We start from the raw sequence: 20775 nt of genomic DNA on the forward strand, positions 1-20775 counted from the left end.
CAAAGTGAACACCCGGCCTTCGCCAAGGATTGCTTCGAGAGACATCTTGTTCTGCAATCAGCTTCGCCTTGGACCCCGGAGTTCATTAGAAAATTAATCGACTACCACTTTGGCTGGAGGACTGGGGGAGCCGCCCGGGGCGCGGCTCTCTGTTGGGGCTGGAGGCAGCCAAGCCGGCCGCCTGGACCCTGTCTTCTTTTCTAGGCGCTAGCTGGCTCCTTGCGCTCCAGAGGCCGAGAGCCGCGCTCCCCGGTTGTTGTTTGTTTTGGAAAACTGTAGGGCTGGAGGAGAGACAAGTACCGGGAGAAGTCCGCTGAGAGCAGGCGGGAGAGTGTTTACTTTCGAGATGGGAAGCATTGTGCACTATCCTCTGGACTGTCAGAGTGGAAAGAAAAAATAATATTTAAAGCTGTAGAACACACACACATTATGTGTGTATCTATATGTGTAAGTGTGTATGTATGTTTGCATGTGTATATACATATATGTATATATATGTTATATTCACCAGCTCCACTTCCTCTTCTCTATCCTCAATTAAAAAAAAAATCACCGGGCCTAACGTTCATATAAATGTGTGTGTGTTTGAGTCCTTGTCCCATCACACCTGAATTCCAACGGCCCGACTGGACTTTAGAAGGAACTGGAAAGCAACATGATGATTACACCCAACTAGAGAGCAGGATGGCTCCGAGCCGTCTGATCTGACGTCAACATGTCTCTAGGCCCTCACTACAACAAGATAGAGGGAAAAGTGGGATGGGGGAGGGCCCGAGCAGGCTCCAGGCTTTAATCATTCCCAGATGTGTCTAATAGCAGATATAAAGACTTATATAGTGCCCAAGAATAAATTTGTAATCAGGGCTCTACCATCTGATTATCAAAGCGCTCTAAAAGTTTGGGAGAATTTAAAGGGCAAGTGTATGTGTTGTGTGTGTGTGTGGGGGGGGGGGGGGAGTGTGGCTTAGGGAGACTTGGGGCTTTAGGACAAAAGACCATGAAGGTTTCTCGAAAGGAAAGTGTTTTTGACTGGGCAAGGAGTGGGGGTGGTAAAAAAAATTATATAACTTATGTACGTAGGTAATTCAGATAACAACTGCACTTTAATCTCCATTATACTACTCAAACTAAAACAGCTGAGCCGTAATTGGCCAATTAGAAATGGAAAAAGATTGGAGCTATTCTTGAAAGGGCACATATTTCATATTAGGCAGAAATGATAAGGTGGCCAGAATCTCAAAGCGGGTTGGCTTTGCAGCAATGTGGCATGTTTCTTTTCTTAGACTTGCCCTTTATTTAGGGTGGGCGGGGGTGGGGGGAGTGGGGAGGAAATAATTTAAAGCTCTGTCTGTCTCTCGGTTTCTGTATCTGTCTGTCTTTGTCCCTGTTTCTCTATCTCTAGCTCTCATTTCTTCCTCTTCTTTTCCCTTTCCTACCTCTTTACATCATCTCTTTCCTCACGGATCCCCTCTCTTCAATCTCTCCATTCTCTCCAGTCTCAGAGGACATAACTTTTCCTAGAGACATTTCGAAGCGTCACGAAGGCATCTTAATGATAAAGCAGGTATACGCTACTGCCAGGTCCTTAGCAAGAAGTGCATTTTCCAGCAGCAACAGCTCGGACAATTTTTGCAACAGCCCCAGGGTCGGGGTCGCGCCGAGGGTACAGAACTAGGGAATTCAGGCCCGTCTGCCTGCCTGCAGGATGTCTCAGCCCCAGTTCCCCTCCCCCCCCCTTATCGGTGACGCCATCTTTAACACTGATAACATGTGAACCACCATTAGCTATAATCCCCCTCCCCCACCCCCCCCCCCAGGCAGTACTAGAAGCTGGACTGATTACATCCCTGTTTCCAGGAGGACAGAGGCTGTGGGCCAAAGCAAGTGGCCCCTCGGATATCGTAAAACATCCAACGGTGACAGGCCAGGGTTTGGCTGAGGATAGCATCTACCCTCCGTCGGTGCAGCCTCTTGCTCCCGCCGCCCGGATTCTGCCAAGTCTCGGGGCTGAACGGCTGAACCTTCTGCGGTTGCGTGTCTGACCTGTTTTGTTTGGCTTTTCCACCCCAACACCGCTCCTGGAGTGGAAATGAGTAAGGTGGGGCGGAGCGGAGGTGGGGGTGGAAAGAGCACACTGCAGAACTGATCCCTTTTGAAAAACTAAGGACGTAGATCTTTTTGCAGAACACCAAAACCAGACCCCTAAGCATCAGGCTTACTACACCCAGTCCCGCCGGGAGGCCTCCTTTCCCAGTTAGCAGCACTAGAGGGTTTCATTATGGTTCTACAAAGCCGTTGTTCAGGCTTCAGAGAGAAGCAAAAGGCTTCTAGGGAAAACTTTTGCTTACCTCTGTGAAACATAATCACATTGTGGTAAGAACTGTCTTTTGTCCCCTCCCTAGATTTTCCCCACCGCATTTCCCATCCAGCCTGGAAGCCTAAAATGCGCGTCAAAGAAGGAATCAAGGTCCCGACAACGAAATTGTCTCTTCTTGGAACCACTTTGGCTGTCTTAAAGGAGTGTGTATAGTTGCATATACACTTGTGTTTGGAAGGGAGATGATTCTCTGTCTGCTTAGTCGAGGATGTGAATGGCGAAGAATCCGGGCTAGGCACACACCCAATACTTGTTACCATCCATCAGGTATGGATGGACTAGGAAGGAAGAGAGACTTGATGTCCTGGTGTCTGGCTTTGAAAAAGAATATGGTTTCTCTGGCCCATCTGATTTCTGTGAAAATGAGTGATATCCCCTGTTTCCATACCCAAGATTAGCTGCAGCCCTAGAAGGCTGAAGAGGGCATTTGTCAGATCTAAAAGAGCTGGCCTCCTATCAACCAGACTAGGTTCTCTTTCATTCTTTCTCTACACTCTTTTCTCTTTTTTTCTCTCACCCTCTTCTCCTTTCTCTTTCCTTTTGTCTCCTTTTCCTCTTTCTCCCCTCTTTCCCCTCTCTATTCCCCTCCTTTCTTTCTCTTTTCTCCTTTGTTTTTTGTTCTCACTCTTTTCTTATTCTTCTGTTTACCCCCTCTCCTCGAGTGTATTTTGGGTGTGTGTGTGGGGGGGTGGGTGTTCAAAAAATCTTACAGATGGACTGGCTCTGGCCCTGGCCCTATAGGAGAGGAAAATCTAAAATACTTGAAGGGGTGTGTGTGTGTGTGTGTGTGTGTGTGTGTGTGTGTGAGAGAGAGAGAGAGAGAGAGAGAGAGAGAGAGAGAGAGAGAGAGAGAGAGAGAGAGAGAGAGAGAGAGAGAGTTCTCAGTAATGTTCCGCTCCCAGGGAGCATTCTTCCAACTTTTTCCCAAGGAGATGATAGCGTTGCTGAACCAAAACACAAAAGCCCAGAACCACATACCACCACGACCAACAACAACAAAAACAATCCTCCTGCCCATTCCGTATTCCTAGGGTTATCAAACACCTCGGCGGTCTGGGGCCAGGGCACTGACATCCCGATCTACCATCAATTTACCTTCTGCCGCCCTGTTTCCCCATTTAGCTTTTAACGTCAAAACCTACATTTTTGTCGGCTCCGGCCTGTCTAGAGCTCTTGTGATTTCGCTCCAGGAGTGATTGCTTTTAAGAAAATGGCAGCATCCACATTATCCCAGCAATTAAAATAGATTCCTGCTAGCTTGTCCCACAAAGCAGCCACTTGGAGATATTTTTAAAAAAGAAAAAAAAGAAAAAAAAAAGAAAAGAGAGTTAACAGAGACCGAGGGAGCAAGAGAGAATAGTCGATTAGCCAGGGGTGAGGAATCACCTGAACTTGATTGCAGTCCCCTCAGTTGGAACAAGTGACCAATGGGCTCATTAAGATGCAAGGAGCTAGCACAATTCTCTAGAATATGGCACGCGAACACACCCCTAAGGGAGGGGGATGGAGCTGGGACTGGGCACAGTTGGGATGACAGAGAACCCGGAGCTCCTGATTCAGATTGAAAGCTAGAGATTTCAAAGAGAGATTTTTGGAAGCATATTTACTACAGCGCTGCCGGTGCAAGCCAAAAAGTTCCTTCATGAGTTTAGCTGGCGTTTATTAGAAAAATAACACTAAAATCCAGCAAGACTTCTGTTTTAAGCCCTGAGCTGATTAAGGACACATACACATACAGACTCTTAACATAGATTTACTTCCATGCTGTCTCTCTCTCTCTCTCTCTCTCTCTCTCTCTCTCTCTCTCTCTCTCTCTCTCTCTCTCTCTCTCTCCCTCTCTCTCCATCTCCTCTCCCTCTCCCTCTCCCTCTCTCCTTCCTTCCCTCCCTCCTTCTTTCACACATGTAACACATACTCACACAACACTCGCACTCTTGCACACTGTTCAGAAAGAACTAGCTATTTCTCCCATACACATTCACATATATCAGCGCCTTGTCATACACAGGGTGTAGATAGAACTAGTTCTCTGTCCGTGTCTGTCGGTCTCTCCCTTAACACATTTTAACAACACTATCACCACCATGATCGCATACAACACCCAGACTCACAACTGACATGGAGGGAGCCTGGGGAAGAAATGTAAGTTAAGGGCACCATTACGTAGAAAGCTAGGACTCGTTGATGTCCAGAACAAGAGAGCGAAAGAAAATAAGCGAGGGACTATCCTCTCCTGTTATAAACAAAGGCAAGTGTCTGTAAACACAGCCCCACACCAGGACGGGCCAGCGCAAGCTGACCTGAGAGGAGAAAGTTCAGATCGCTTTGGCCTAGTTGTTCTAACCCTTCAACCTCAGCCTTGTCAGAGGAACCGAGGAAGCAGGGAAGAGACCTTTTCTTATCTTTTTTTTTTTAAATGGGCCCTTAAAAGTCAGTGCTTTTTACTGGCCCAGTCCCATCTCGAGCTAGGCAAGGACGGCAGGCAAAATAGTGTAGAGCCAGCTAGTCCCCTGGTTTTGATGGATCGTTCGCGAGCCAGGTGACTATCCCGGAGGTTCGAGGCGAGAACATCACTCCGAGGTTTTCGGGCAAGATGGAAACTCTCTAGCAAGCTTTGCCAAACACCAGATTTATATTCGGTCGCATTTCCTGAACAAACCGCTTTTTAATACATTTTACCTTTCTCGCCTCTGTCCTTCTCTCCACTCTACCACCACCACCTTCAGGCTTACTGGAAAGTCCTTTATGACTGAAGTTTCTCCCATTATTTAGGATTTGATTCATTCACCCACCCGGCTCAAGACAAGACCTTGGTCTTGGGCTTGAAGCAAAATGAATTTCCTTCCAGTTCATGAGTGTGGAGGAGTGTGTTAGGGGAAGGCACAGAAAATCGCTGAAAAGGAGAAAAGGCCACGGAGTCAGGGGACGGGGGGGGGGGGGGGGGGGGGGGGGGGGAAGCAGCGGGGAGTGGAGGGGGAGGGGAGAGAATCTTGCCATCTTTTTGACCGCCTGCAGCCCAGAAGAATTCTGAGAACCACAAAAGTTCATATCCATTTCCCTGTAGCTCACTGTAAATCTAACATTCTGAGCCCATCACCAGCCCCAACTTAAATCCCTGGTCTTGTTCGCGATTTTTAACTGGACATAAAATTACCTGTTACCTAATCACGGACATTACTCTAAACCTCCTCCTCCTTCCTCCCCCCGTCCCCCCGCCCCCCACCTCGGGTCCAATAGCCCGAACAGATTAGAGAGACTCAGAGATGCCGACTCCTGGCAAAGTTTCTCCCCCGTGTTTCCCGCTGTCTCTCTCCTCCGTCTCCTTATCCCACTCTCTTCTTCCCTCCCACGTTTAATGTGTACCTTCTCCCTGGGAAAACAAAATGATCCAAATAAATTTTGCCAATCGATAAATGAGGAGAGTCCACGTAGGTCACGTCCTGAACACGCACACACCCATCATCCGATTGCAAAGCTCTAGAAAAGGCTATACCATCTTCCTGGAAGACCTGTAGATAACTCCCACCCTTTGAGCTAACCAAGGACCCCGGATCAGTGTTTTGCCTGACATTTAAAGTCTTCCATCCAAAAGATCATTCAGAGCTGACCTGGAAAATCCTATGGCCTTTAGAGCTTAGGACTGCTCTCACCATTCCTGTAGCTGTAGTTCAGCGGATCCTGGGGTGGGGGGCTATTATATGTGTGGATTGGTTTTAATTAGTGACTTCTTTAAAATAAATTTAGAGTCAATCTTTATAACTTAGTTTACTTCTGAATCTTTTAAATAGTATGAGAACAAGAATAACAATTTTGTTTTCAAAACACTTTGAGGTATAAAACATAAAAAGATTTTTTTTTGTAAAAAAACACACAGTGGTTTATTGAATACTTACAACGTTTACACCTTCAATATTAATTAAACTCCACTAATTCTTTTTAGAGGATGGAAGTGCACAACACAAATAGCTGTTGGGAACATCTTCAAATAAGGAAAGTCCACTAATAAAATGGCAACACTAGATACCGAACCAACGGAATAACATTAGTGGCCCCATTTCTGCTTTGAAATATAACTTTATCATCCCCAGAAATATTTATATCCAAAAGGCCAAGTATTAAAGATACACTTCACATACACACTGATGTCAGGAGTCTTTTAGCTGGGTTGCTTGAGTTGCAATGCTGAGTCCTATACAGGCAGAAAAGGAACATTCACACACGGACACACACTCTTAAAAAAAAATAACAAAACAGAAACAAAACAACAACAATAAACCCCAACACAAATCAAACCTATGAGACGATAGAACCCCTTACCACGCTGGAGTTTCCTCTTCATATTAAAATATGGAATGCTTTTCTTCAAATATCCACTTTTTAAAGGAGGGCATGGGGATAGGGTGCTTCAAAAGGGGGAATAGGAGAGAGGGGAGGGAAATTGCACATAAATAAACTGGCTGATTCCAAATACAAAAAGTCCTCGGAGCAGATGTCTGCAGAGCCTTTAGAGAGGTTTTCCTTGAGTCCTTCATTCAAGTCCAGCGGCGGGACTCTTCCTTCCTTTTTCTTCTTCTCTCTCTCTTTTTTTCTCTCTCTTCCTTCACTGCTTGAGCTCCAGAGCCCAGACATGCTGTGGCCAGCCCGTCCTGCCTTTGGTTTTCTTATCGTTGCTGCTCACTGTGCTTTTCAAGATTTCATTCTGGCCAGAGAGAGAAGCAAGGGAGAAAGAGGAGCAAAGGAGAAATTCAGAGATGAGAAGTGATTTCCCTCGATGGCCCTATTCCATCCCACCTTAGGGGAGACAGTAAGAAGAGGCAGGGATGGGGGAGGGCGACAGCAAAATGCTCAGTCAGGGCCAGAGGAGACAAAGTACAAACTATAAAGATCTCTGCAGCTCTGCTCTGGCAGAACGAGGCCTCCTCCTGTTTGCAGCGCGAACCCTCCTGCATCAGAAAGTTTATAAAACCACCGCCTGTTTTAAAGTCTTTTATAGCAAAGCTGGGGGCCTTTTCCCTTATGCCAGATGTGTACCTCGGGTGGGGGTGGAGTGCCTCTGGGGGGTGGAGTGGGGGGGGAGTCTGTTTTTGGATGTTTTTAATGGCAACCGAAAACTTGCGGTGCAGGGGAAGATTTGGGCAGACTTCCCCAGTTCAAAGCCACACACCGCCTAATTCTTGGCCTCCGGCTCTCCCTTGCTGGCTTGGGTTTTCTGGCTGGCCCAAGGACCCTCGAATACCGCGACTCCAAGGGTCTTTCTGGCATCCAATGACTATTACTGTTATTCTGTACTAATCAGACATACAGTGGGTTTGTGTGAAATCTCCAATGGGCAATATTCATCCACACTCTTGGGGTCTTACTAGTTAGTAATGACTGGGGTCCCCTCGGCCCCGGGGGAAGAAAGCGGGTTGGTGGGATTAGTCTGAAGATTCTCTTCTGAACAATCAAGACGTACTGAATATCTCCCATTCTTGTTTATAAGAAAAAGAGAGAATTCTGAAAATGGTAAGAGCCATAATGGGAACAATAATATTTATTATTGTGTCTCAAATTAAAATTTATAATCGAATTCAAAGAAAACCCCATATGCCCAGGAATCATACACATCTGGGAAACATGAATCCAGTATTTCCCTGCTGGTCAAGCATGGGATATGAGGCTATGCCTTTAAATTTCTTTAAGACTTCCTCATCCAACACAGTGTTGGACTTTTTTTCATTCTCTCTAATTTTCGGTCGACACATCAACAAAGCTTTTAACCCCCTCAAATCATGGGAATGGAATTATTTTCATTGAAAAACCCGTTACTCACATGGTTGGTATGGCAAATTAAGTTGATTTGGGGATTTCTAAGGGATTCAATTTAGGGGAAACGGAAGGAATGGCCGAATCCGAGACAAAAATAAGGGCTGCAATGTTGCAGTTAGTGAAAGAGGGTAGGCTTTTTCTTTGCTTTCTTTCTTTTTCTTTTTCTTTCTTCTTCTTTTTTTTGGGGGGGGGCGGGTAGGAGGCGAGGGTTAGCTACGGAGGTGTCTCTGCTTTATAATATGTTCTAGTGGGGCGGTTAACTCGACTTTGCAACTAGCATTAAATCCTGAAGTTGAAAGTGCTTTGTATTACATTCTTTAATATGTTATTTGAAGGTAAAAACAAAAACCAAATGCAACTTCGGAGTAAAAACCTCACTAGTCTGTCTCCAAATTCCTCTCGAATTGAGTCCCCTCCTTAACTAGTAAAACACTTTGATACTAAAACTCTATTATTGCTTGTAGGGGTTTAATGAAGACTAGTTCTACAGCCTACACGGGTACTTGCAGAGACGTGGAAAGGTGGAGGACTTGCTCCTCCTTCCACAGAGAAAAGTGTGAAAAGAAATCGAAGAATAGGGAATATTGTGGTTATTCTTAATACTGATAAGGCCTTCAGCCAGCAGTAACATAGCCACCCCTCCCCCATCTCTCCTCCCTCTCCTCCTCCCCCACCCCTACAGTTACTGACCAGCTCCTTCTTCCTCTTTTCCTCCTTCACATCTGTCTTCTTGATTTCTGCCTTGAAGGCCTCCGCCTCCCCGTTCTGGTCGTCCTTTGCCAGCAGGTCCATGAGGTAGGCGATGTAGCTGGTAGCCAAGCGGAGGGTCTTGATCTTGGACAGCTTGGTGTCGGCGGGCACGTTGGGGATGCATTCCCGCAGCTCTGCGAAGGCGCTGTTGATGCTCTGAGTCCTGCGCCTCTCCTTGCGGTTGGCGGTGCCCCGACGCTTCACTGGACGGGGCCCCCCCAAGCCCGGAGGCCCGCTCCCGGGTGGCACTCCCCCGTAATGGGAGTGGTCGAGCCCTGCTGCGCCGTTAGCGTACTCGGGGCTGTAGGACAGTGCCATGCTGTAGTCAGGGGGGGACATCTCCGGGTGGCTGATGAGCCAGCCGTGGAAGTAGGGGTTCTCCTCGTGGCCACAGCGGCTGGCGGCGGCCGCGGCAGCCGCGGCAGCAGCAGCAGCGAAGGGGTAGCCCTCATGGTGCACCACCGGGTGGTGGGGGAAGCCTCCCACGAGACTCATTTCGCACTCTGGGCCCCAACCTAGAGTCCCACGGTGTCCTCAACCACGAGGCCCTAGAGCCTACCGGTTGCACCCGGGGGTTGGGGCCAGGCGTTGCTGCCTCCTATCTCCTCTTCCTCCTCCACCCCGTCCCACCCCCCACCCCCCAGCCTCCCCTACCTCGCTGCAGTAGTGGCGGCAGCAGCACCCCTTCCCCTCCCCCCAGCCCCGGAGGCCCGCCGAGGGGCTTTAACAGCACCGGTCCAGCCTGAGGCTAGCCATAGAGCTGGCCAAATTCCCGGCGTGGTCACGGATGCGCAGCCGGGCTCTCTCCTTCCTCGTCTTCTCTGCCTCCTCCTGCTTCTGCTCCTTCCTGGCTAACTGAAGCTGTTGTTGCTGCTGCAGTGTGGAAAGGGTGTCCTTTCCTGCTCATGCAAAAGTTCCCGTTCTCCTCCAAAATGTCTCTGGGGCCTTGGGTTTCCAAATTTCAAACAGATCGAGGCGGCGGCAAAACAGCAGCAGCAGCAGCAGCAGCAGCAGCAGCAGCAGCAGCAGCAGCAGCAGCAGCGGGCGAACGAATTTACCAGGTTGCCCCTGATTCAGATGGGGCAAGCAGGAAAGGCAGTCCCTCTCTCCCGCTGCCCTCCACTACTCGCCGGACCACTTCCTTGATCTAGATCCTGTAGGGCTCGCAGCACGGCCCTGAGGGAGGCTCCGAGGCACAGACACTCTGGGGAGAGGAGCCGGGCTGGACTGGCCGAGTCTCAGAGGCCACGGGAGGGGGATCTACCAGTCACAGTGAAATCACCTCCAGCCGATTCTCCCCTCCCCCTCTCCTCTTCCCTCTCCCCTCCCCCCCCTCGACCCCCGGGTTTGATTCTTAGGTCTTTTTTTTTTCTTTAATGCTTTGGGGGAGGGCGGGGGATTTGTTTGTCTATCCTTGACTGTGACTTTTGCCTGCGAGGAACTCGTTCCGCGTTCCTCTTCTCCCTGCTCGGATCCGTGGCCTTTTCAGAAGGATCTCAGTGCATCCATTTTCTCTGGCCCCTTTCCTTCGTCCTCTGGGGCTCGGAAAGCGCCGAGGGCGCAACCGCTTCTCCGGGAGGCCGAGCGCTCGGTTCTGGCTGGCTGGGCCTGGCTGGCCTGGCTAGTGGAGCGAGCTCTGGATTCGCAGAGGCAGCAGTAGCGGCGAGAATTTCGGTGGCGACTTCCCTGGGCTGGTGGCCGTGCCGGGAACAAGCCGATTTTCCCAGCAAGAACTCCATGTACAGCTACATCTTTAGGGCAGCTCGGGTTAATATATGTCGTCAGAGGCTGTCCACGCCAATCGCGGCGAGGCAGGGGCGGTGCCTTGGGCTCTCCGCAATAAAACTTTTTGATGTTCACGTTGCTAATTGCTGAAGTCCTCTTTTAGGATTGGCTACTCTTTCATATCCATAAGATAATTAAAATGAAGGGGAATTTTTTTAAACTTTTTTTTATCAGCCAGTAGTTAATGCAAGAGTTTAGCAGATGCTTTGCTATTAAATCATATTTTAAAATCCTCTAAAATAACCGGATCTTCTCAAGCCAGGTATAGTATCAATTCCCTTTATTGTGATTATTATTACTTTCTGATTAAGAACACAGCACAAATACTGATTTTCAAGGCTTTTTTAAAACATCGATTAAAAAAAAATAAAAGGAGACCTCCCTATGCATTTTTTCTGCTGTCATTGGTGTAGCAAAATAACAGCGGTTCTGCGCCGGACCCAGGACCAGGCTTAGTCTAGGTTTTTAGTGATACTTTCATATGTATTATATGTATATGTATACAACCTATGCCGCTAGGAACAGTCTTCCCCTTTTCGCCCCGAAGCCCAGAGCTGCTGTTAAAGGAGGGCTTTACTTGGGGAGAAAGCTACAGAATCTGCCAGGGTACTTCCTTTCCTAACCAATCTCCCATTAATTAAGCTAAAGTCTTGGAAGGGAAGGGTAATTTTGTGAGCATCGCTGTCAAAGAATGACTGCGATGTCAAAAGGTTGTGACATCCTCGTTTTTGATTAGGGTTATGGTTAATGTAACGATTGTCACTGTTCTTGCAGGGGACACCAGGATCCCCAAATGGGTTTCCTCCAGCTTGCGGAATGTTTAAAAAGCCGGCACCTCGTTCCCCCCACCCCGAATCAGTGGTGTGGCCGATATCGGTTTTCTGCCAGTTTAACTAGCCTGTTTGGTGAGTAACTGAATATTTTTTACAGCGTGTTCAGAGCTTATTTTCCAGTTTTTATGAACAAACATATAAATATATCTCTGCATTCCTGTCTCACCCATAAAAGCAGGCATCTGTGGAAACCAGGTTTAGTTATCGAAGGGGAATCATTAAACCTCAGTTTAACAGCCAGGCCGGAGGAGAGCCAGTACATGTTTGGACATTTAGGCTGGGTGATCTCAGACGCATCATAACGGGGAAATGGCTCTCTAGTTCGAATTCACTGGAGCTCACGGGCAGCTTGCTGGAGGGCACCTTGAGCCAAGACTCCGTGGTCATCTTTTAAAAGGGAACAGGATAACAGCAGTGAAAACAGTTAATGCTAGTCCTGGGCTGGCTTGGCTCCGAGACAGGCGAGGACTTGGATTTGGTGTATATTAAAATCCACCACAATATAGTCCTGTGCGGACAAGGGTGTCAACAGGAGCGTGCGAGCCATAAATGGGAGAGAGCCAGGGAGAGAGAGGCTGGTGGAGACAAAGAAACCCCGACCCCAGGTTCTGCCAAGGCTGAGAGAAAGGCGGTGTTGCAGGGGAGATCCATGAAGGCACACTGGGGATCTCTTGGTGGGTAAATAACAGAAGGACTGGCGCTGGGGGCAAACAAATGCTTTTACCGCTAGATCACGATCCAAGAGCATAAGGAATTTTATTAGTGTATTCAATCCACAGCGACCTCATAATGTCATGGCTGTAGAGCTGCAGAGCTCTCAGAGAATATACCGCTTTAAGCTACACCGTTATCGTTGGTGGACCTCTTTTCCTATCAAAACCAGGGACCCTCACGGCGGAGCTAAAAGCGAGGGCACCATGACAAGGCTGTGCTTGCTTGGGAGGCTTTAAGTACATTCTACCTACTCCTGCACGTCGCTGGGTTTCCAGCTGATTTGACTTCCATTTGAGCATCGAAAGGAAGGGGCGACCACCTCCAGATCACCTTTCCCGGGGCAGCGGACAATGCCAGGAAAGATGTCTAGACTTTCCACTTTGCCGGTTTGATTCTATGCAAAGAGAATAAACTCTCTATCGCAGGGAAGGCCTTGAAGCTGCATGCGTATTTGCATAAACGCCCACTTACCCTGAGAGCCAAACTTCCCTAGAAGTCCAAATTATAGGGCCTAAAAGGAGAGAGACAACGTATACGTGAAACCAGGTCCTTCGTGGGAACCCATGTCCTTCCACACTTTTCCACTGCCCTCCCCGCCAAAAAAAAAAAAGAATAGAGAAAGAAAAGTAGTACCCCAAATCCAAAACCAAACTCAGTCACAACCTAGGCAGGTCTGAAGTTCCGTCTTTAAGATGTAAATACTCTTTAAAAGGCCAGCACCAAAAGAGGTCTCTCTGGTTTCCAGTTGCCTCATCAAGGGAACAAAGCTGGTAGTGTAGTCAGGCGGTATTGTGTATTGGTTCACGAGAGAGGCAAACACCAAATGCATAAATACTAGGCCTTCCACAGACTGACATCTGATATATTTCTTAAAATGTCTGTGTTTATAAAAACACGGCCAGGGCAACCAGGCAGGTAGATGAAGCAAGATGTTGTTTGAACCGGGCCAGGGGCAGATGAGAACTGAGAGAAAGTAGAATACTGGGCAATTTTCTGACTGCTTGTAGGCAGAATTTTTGGGGGTGAAGAGGAGATGGCAAGCTTTTTTACTGAGGCCGAAATGGGTTAGAGAGATCGCTTTGGTCACAGTGACTCAATTTATTCTTAAAAGCAAAGCCTCGGGAGCTTTCCATTATACGGTTTTTCTGACTTTATTTTTAACTGAGAAAAAAAGCTGCGGTAAACCACTACCACTGTGCAGATAGGATCTCAAGTGATGAAAGAAACGGAAAACATGAGGCAGAGAAAAAGTAATAAAAGCTGCTGGAGATGTTAATCTGAACATCAATACTCCGGTACAGCATCATTAGAGTTTAATTATAAGTGGTACCAAAGGGTCCCAGGATTCCAATGCCTCAGAAGCTTTTGAAACCTAGACCCAGATTATTCACCCTCAGTGAGAATCAGGTCCACCAGGTGGAGGAGGAGTAAAATTGTGTGTGTGTTTTGGGGGGGGGGGATCAAGAAAAGATTTTGTGTATTCTCAACTAAGTTAATTGACTAAAATTTTGACTCCATGGTATGGCATCCTCTTTGCTGTGATCCTTGCGAAGACCTGATTGAGAGAGGAAATAAAAGGCCTTTCTTTGCCTTTTTTTCTTCTTCACTTTTTCCTTTATATAAACATCTGTTTGATCACCCTATTCCCTTCTTGCAATTTTTCTGTAAGGTGGTAAGACAGAAGCTAATTTCATTATCTATGTGTGCAGTTCAGGTGGTCTGGGTACCACTCAGCTACCCAAGTGGGTATGCCAGCACTTAATGGTGAGGGCATGAAGGGGATGTTGGTGAGGTAGGCTGGAGGGATGGAGAAAGAAAGGAGGGGTGTTTCTTTCCAGCAATTAAAAAAAACCCACCAACGACAACTTTCCCTCTTTCCCTTTGTTGTTACAGTGAAACATTACTTCATAGGGGTATTGTACCAGTATCCACCTTCTCCTACTCAAGAAATCTGGAGGAAGACTGCCATGTTGGATGCATCTGAATAAGGCAAGAAAAGGCACGGTGGTGAGAACTGCTCCATGTGACTGGTATTGCACTAGGAAGTTTAGCTGGAAGGTCTGATGCCTATGGTCTCAGTCTTAGGAAAGGCACCGGCTAAAGGTACCTTGGGGAATCTTCTTTTTCTCTCCAATCCCTCTGCCAACAGAGTCAGCAAATCCGCCATCTAATTTTCCATCATCCTCGAAGCCCTGACACGAGAACCTGCATCCCTGAGAATCAACCATAGCTTTGAATAGGTTTTTACGATTCTAGATCAGTTGTCTTCATTGCAGCTCATCTGGCACTCTTGTTGTTCCTCTCATTTTCCCCAACAATCAGGCTCAAACTTTTATTTGAGCCCATATTATTTGTTTTTTCTTTTTCAACCCACTGACATACATGGAAAGGATTCAAAATGTGCTGGGAGAGGCTGAACATTATTATGTAAAAGGTTGGTTTTTGTGTGGTATTATTTCTTAAAAGTCAGTCAGATTCAGCCCTCATATTTTAAAGAAAAACTGGAACTCTCCGTGTGTGTGTGATAGAGCTCCTTTTTCTATATTTATGATTCAAAGCAAAGCACTGTCTCTCTATCTTGTGTTTTGTGCAGGATAATTCAAAATAAACTGGACCATAAAGAGGAATCAAAAGAATCAGGCCAGATGGACCATAAATTCAGGTTTTGTGTTGACGGGATTACATCTCAATTTCCTTTGTCATCTTTTTCAAATCTAATTTCACATTTTCCAAACGATCGCATGAGAAACGACTTTGACCCGGTCTTTAAGCTTCCATTATGTCTTAGGAGAAATCGGACTCTTAGATACTTCTGAGATCAAGCATGAAACTGGGGAGCTGGGTGGAGAACACAAAGTATTCTGTAAAGAGATGGGACATTTGGGTTTCTGGCCTCAGCAACTTTGCTCAGGTGATGTGGAACCACTTGGCTGGTTGCTTACCAACTAGGTCCTGTCCTTCTCTGTCTCTGTCTCTCTGTCTTTCTCCTCTCTTTCTCCTGTGAAAATCGACTTAATACCTACTAAATGCTAACATGATAGTTCTAAAACTTTTAGGGAATTTGAAACAGTGAAAACTTTACTCTGAAGAAAAGCTAGTTATCATCTCTACACTGAACTGATGGTTAATTTTTTCCCTGTTTTTAAAAAAATGGAAATAATCGTAAGTAGAAATCAAACTAGATCGTTTCATTTTGTTATCTTTTTACGACCACTCTACGAATTAGGCCTCCTTTTAAAGAGGGGATGGGGCATTTATGTAGCTGGTGTTAGTTCATCCCATTTTAAACACGAGGGCAGGGTGGGCATATATTAACTGAACAAAGACTGGATGTAGGTAAATTATGCAGCTGTCTAGGGCTTAGCAGGCAGAGGAGCGCAAGAAGAATGCCATTTTATATGTTTTTTAAAATGCATACAATTTTAATGCCAGAAAATTTCACTGCCAAAGACACCTGGATTTTCACTTTGTGGTCTCCTATGTTAGAGTAAGGACTCAAAGTTTATGCTCAACAGTTACATATAGGGGGCGCAGTTTTCAAACCAGGGGTTGTTAACTGATGGGGAGGAGTAATTTTTGTAAGATACCCAGGCCCCACAAATGTTCAGACCTGGTTCGGAGTGGGATTGCGTTGGAGGTGGGGATGGGTGAGACTGAGGGGAATAGTAGAAAGGTCCTCATTTTCTGACTTTTCCATAGAGATGGAGTTTTCCATGGGTGGCTGTCAGTGGCAGTGATAGACTGGGGGCAGATGTAGGTCCTTCAATTCATTTTGTTCCTGAAACTTTAAACTCATTATAGGAGTCATCGATTACTTTGAGTTTAAATTCCTTTCCTCCAGATTATCTCTGAGCTCTTTCTTGGCTTCCACTGTGCCTTCCCACAGTGTTTGGATTTGTAGAGTCCGGCCTGAATGTCCTAAAGTAAAAAGTCATGAATTGGTTATTTAAAAAACAAAACAAAACCAGAAAATATCATATTAATTATCCTTCTGAATATTTCCACCTTCTATGAATGCTGAAAATTAGATGACCAGATAATTCTGAACACAAACTTTTGTTAGGGGGGAAACTTTTTAAGAGATAAGGGAGAAATACCTCAAAGTTCTTTCCTTCGTGTTAGGGAAAATAAGACTTGTAGTGACCAGGGAGAACGGGTCTACACTGACTTTGACAAAGGGTAAGCAATCGAATCTTCCCTACATTTCTGTTGGTACTCTCCATAGCGAATGAAACTGTAACTGAAGTAAATGAACCTTCTTACCATTTAGACCCTTCTAGGGCTTACCCAACTCTGATTTGAAGCACGGCACCAGCAAGGGCAATATTTACCTCCTGTCAGGAGGAAACCACTCGAAGTTTGATTGAGGAAGTAGTTGTGATTTTGCAAACACACCGTTTATCTGTCGAAAAGTAGCGGGTTTCAATTAGATCGTGGCAAGACTCCTCTGCAATATCCATTTAGAAGAGAAGGGCACCTTGAAAGGGGAAGTACTGCAAGGACAACACGAATAACGGAGCCAGCATGCTTCTGACTACCGAATTAGGGGTCACATTTATATTTCTAACTCCCAAGCATTGCCTGCGGTCCTGGGGAATCGTGTTTTTCAGCCTTCTTTGTAACTCCACGTGGATGGGATTTCTTCAGGACAGTTTTCTTGCAAACATTTTTTTCCTAGGACGTTATAGGGGACTTCCTGTACAGAAAAACTACTTTAGACAGCGTTGTTAGGTTTCAAGTTAACAAAAAGAAACACTTTTATTGTCAATATTAATGGAAAACCTCGATTTTTTACGAGGTTTGGGTTTAGCAGCGTGCATAGATCAAAAGCAGCCTGATTTGATTTCCAAATATTCTCTGGAGCTTAGACAATTACCTGTAATTTTGCTTCCAACGACACAACACAAAAATGTTAATTATGTAAATGTTAATGCCACTGGGGGAGAGGGTAGGGCCGGGCAGAACCCTCTACCTGTTTCTGCAGCGTCAGATTCTAATAAACTTTTCCCACGGAACTACAGAGTTCATTTTTTAAAGGCAGCCTTCTAATATAGAAAATCTTGTGACCGGTTTATTGATAATTGCACCCGGCTCCTTACCCTGTAGTTGTATATATCCCACTATCTTCGCATGTATCCAAAGGTAATGGATCTGGCTGAGTGAGGTCTTTTTGGTAATTTGGATACACCAAGTCTCCAGTTAATGACATATAATCAGCCTTTGGGTCATTTGGTCATTCTCTTATTACAAACCCCTCCTGCTCTCTCTGATCTCCTTTCAAACTAAATTTCACACAAACAAATAAAGCAAGACAGGGACAAGTCCTTAAAAAAAGGGAGAAATATTAGAAACGCCTGATACAGAACTCCAAACACGGAAAGGAAAACTCAAAGAGAATAGGAAAGAACATCTTATCAAAAAGAGCATGTTGTGTACAAAACATTAAAAGAAAATGCTCTGGTTTATGTTAAAGTGACAGAAAATAAAAATAAAAATAATTGCAAACAGAAAAGTCATAATATAAACAGAGAAGGCAGAATGCTGGCTGGAAATGCGTGAGGAGGGTAATTTGTTGTTTCAGATTATGTATCTGAAATGTGATTGGAGAGGCGTTGCTTTGTTCCATTTTCCAGAAAAAAAAATGGGTTTCTCTTTAATGCGTGTGTGAGCCCGCACAACTTAACACAGGCCAAGACCCTGAGGAAAGAAAAAAAGTGACCCAGCTGTTCTTGCGTTCCAAAGCCTTCACCCTCCAACCCACTAACGAAAGAATTAGTTATATAAAAATACATAATTCTTTGGAGGAAGTACACAAACTCTTTCTAATTTATATTTTTTTGTTCTGCCTGAAATTTCTCCGATTACATTATCCTGGAGAATTTAAGCTTGATTCCGCCTGGGGCCATCGATTTCCTAAGCGTCCCCATTTTTCTTTCCATCCAATTCCTAACTGACATAGTGTATTGCAAGTTATCCAGTACACAATGAGAAAAGACTCATGACTGTTACCTCCAGATTACCCTAGTAAGGGTGCGACCGGTATTTGGTCTAGCTGAAAACAGCTCTGCATTCAAAATCTCCAAATATAAGTCCTTTCCTCGACTCATAATAGTGAATCTATATTCCTGTCTTCTCCTGTCTCCTTCCACCCTTTTCTTAGTTTGTGCTTCATGTACAAACTTCTGTGAAGCTCCTGCTTCAAGTGGGGCTGGGAAGATAGGTAGTTTGAGAAGACTACAACTGGATACTTTCCCTCAAACTAGGAGACTTAGACCACTGAGTGTAAACCCTTCAGGATTCTGGTCTACAGGCATGTTAAGTAGCCCTATGGGGTTTAGCTGAATCATGAATGCAGTTTAGCCTACATTTCAAAAGTTTGGCCAAATTTTTCCAAGCTTCCTAAGCTCACTTTTAGAATATTTGAGCCTTCTGTTTTTAAACACTGACCACCTGGGCCTATGTATAAAGCCACTCCCTCCTCCTTGGACCCCACTGAAAATATGGGTTTTGGACCCCACTAGCTTTCATTTGTGTTTGGGACCACAGAGTCCAGCCGTCTCCAGATCTGCCCCTTTCTCAGTGAACCAGATTCCCCACCCTTAACCTCTTCCCTCCTCAATTCTTTCCTTCCACTTCTTCAGAAGAGGGATATTGGACAAACTGGTAGGGATCCTTCTCTAAGATGATTTCTCCTCCCAGGCAGTTGAAGGGAGGTAGAAGAATGGTAAAACACTTTAGTAGACAGACACACAGACAGAAGCAGAGGGCAGCAGAGACAGACAAACTGATTGAGGACAGAGATACAAGGAGAGAGAGAGAGAGAGAGAGAGAGAGAGAGAGAGAGAGAGAGAGAGAGAGAGAGAGAGAGAGAGAAAAGAGCAAAGCAAGAATCACATGGGGAAGAGAAAGGACCGAGGGCCAGAGAAGATCTGACAAACGTCTTATTAAAAAAAAAAAAAAGGTTTCAACCCTCCCTAACAAAGCACCCCTAGGATTCTTCCCAGAGGAGTCAGACAGGGTGTCGGGTACCCTCACATCAAGTTACATCTCCAGCCCTATCCCCCGATTTTCCCCTAACCATCTGTGCACACAAGACTAGGATCGATGATCTCTCTCTCTCTCTCTCTCTCTCTCTCTCCCGGGACAAGAAAGGACAATGAAAAATAGAGAGGTTCAGTCACCAGATTAGATTTGCAACTGTTTGGATGGTAGATCTGATACTGAGCATATGATAAAAGGACACAAGTCCTTTCAGCCTCTTTAGTCCCTTCTGATTTGACTGCAGTCCATTTTGGTCGATTTTTGCCCGCTCCCCGCCCCCACCAGCCCCGAATGATGCGTGCCCATTTGATGGTGCGGCGACCCATCAGTGCCAAGCCCTGGCATGCCCACTTAGTTCTGTGTGGAAGAGGGAAAAACTGAGCTGGACTTCCGAGCAGCCGTAGCTGCCGAGAGCTTGCCACCGAAGGAAGGATTCCGGAATACAAACAGGTCCACACAGTGTCGCCTGGATTCAGCCCAGCGGCTTTCCTGCCAATTCCGTGTCATTTAAGTTTTGGGTCCCCTTTTCGTCCTGATAGAACTCTCATTTTTTGCCACCTTTTCTCCTCCTGCCAGGGAGGAGGGCAAAAAACAAAAAACAAAAAATCCGTTTTCCTCATCCGCTTTCGAGTTTTTTCTTTCTTTCTGTTTTTTTTTTTAACCGGGAGGCGGTTAGGAAGGGGTTAACCATTTCCCCCTCCGCCTCCTGGGCTCTAGCTGCGCCCCTTCGAATGCCGCTGCTTTCCTCTAGAGGTCTCATTAGGGAAACCCTCACCGCTATTTTCAACATTTCCTCAATCAAGTGCCTTTAAATATAGCTACACAAACAAATTGGCGGCAAAAAAGCGGAGATCTTGTCACGATTGAGACCAATCCAATATTTCAGCCTTGTTTGGTTTGTAATTACTGCTTGCCTTGTGGTTCCGGTGCCACTGGGGCAGATCGGCCGAGGGCCCAGTAGCAGCGGGGAGAGCTTCGGTTGCTCCAGTGCTGACTGGCAGCCCCGGGGTCGACTCAACTCCCTTAGAGTTGGGGCTGACGCCTGGTGGTGGTGGTGGTGGTGGTGGGGGAATGGTGATCTCGATGCAGGCAAATCGGGGCGTATGTGGTAGGGACACCGGTCCTCTACTGTCCTCTGAAATCTGTGCAGAAATAGACTAGTGTTTTTTAAAAACAGAAAACACAATCCACCACCAAAATCCCCCAAAGCAACCCACCAACCTTTCTTTCCAGTCACTCTAATATTCTAATAAATTCGTATCTTTTTTTGTTTCGTTTCTTTTTCTTTTTTTAAAGATTCCGTCACTGGACCACAGAAATCTATTCTGTGTCCTTACAGGGGTTTCTTTCTTCCCTTCCACTCCCCACACCCCCTGTCCAACATTTACTGGATTCTGCCCCCCTCCCCAAACTGTTAGTATGATTTGTTATATTTTCCACAGCTGCTTATTCTTGTTTGACTTTTTG

At 46.1% G+C, this 20775-nt stretch overlaps 1 protein-coding gene and 1 long non-coding RNA gene across 2 annotated transcripts; one reads left to right on the plus strand and one right to left on the minus strand.

Annotated features, from left to right (window-relative positions):
• Window positions 1-6258: 6258 nt before the first annotated feature.
• On the minus strand, window positions 6259-9458 carry HAND2 (heart and neural crest derivatives expressed 2). The gene is made up of 2 exons (XM_043972559.1): window positions 8876-9458; window positions 6259-7076 (listed from the first exon to the last, which is right to left on the minus strand). The coding sequence occupies exons 1-2, from the start codon at window positions 9428-9430 to the stop codon at window positions 6978-6980; spliced, it is 654 nt and encodes a 217-aa protein (XP_043828494.1). The 5' UTR covers window positions 9431-9458; the 3' UTR covers window positions 6259-6977.
• A 1396-nt stretch (window positions 9459-10854) lies between these two features.
• LOC122730659 lies at window positions 10855-14463 on the plus strand. Its single transcript, XR_006353525.1, has 3 exons — window positions 10855-10982; window positions 11495-11625; window positions 14161-14463. It is a non-coding gene; the product is annotated as an uncharacterized LOC122730659 (long non-coding RNA).
• The last annotated feature ends 6312 nt before the right edge of the window (window positions 14464-20775 follow it).

Source organism: Dromiciops gliroides, chromosome 6 (genome assembly GCF_019393635.1).
Source record: "Dromiciops gliroides isolate mDroGli1 chromosome 6, mDroGli1.pri, whole genome shotgun sequence".
Lineage (NCBI taxonomy): Eukaryota > Metazoa > Chordata > Mammalia > Microbiotheria > Microbiotheriidae > Dromiciops > Dromiciops gliroides.

Excerpts from the sequence above, each read along its gene's own strand:
- HAND2 (XM_043972559.1), bottom strand. The coding sequence starts at position 9,430 with ATGAGTCTCGTGGGAGGCTTCCCCCACCACCCGGTGGTGCACCATGAG. Across the intron at positions 7,077-8,875 it reads AAAAGAGGAAGAAGGAGCTG|AATGAAATCTTGAAAAGCAC; the intron begins GTCAGTAACTGT and ends CTCTCTGGCCAG.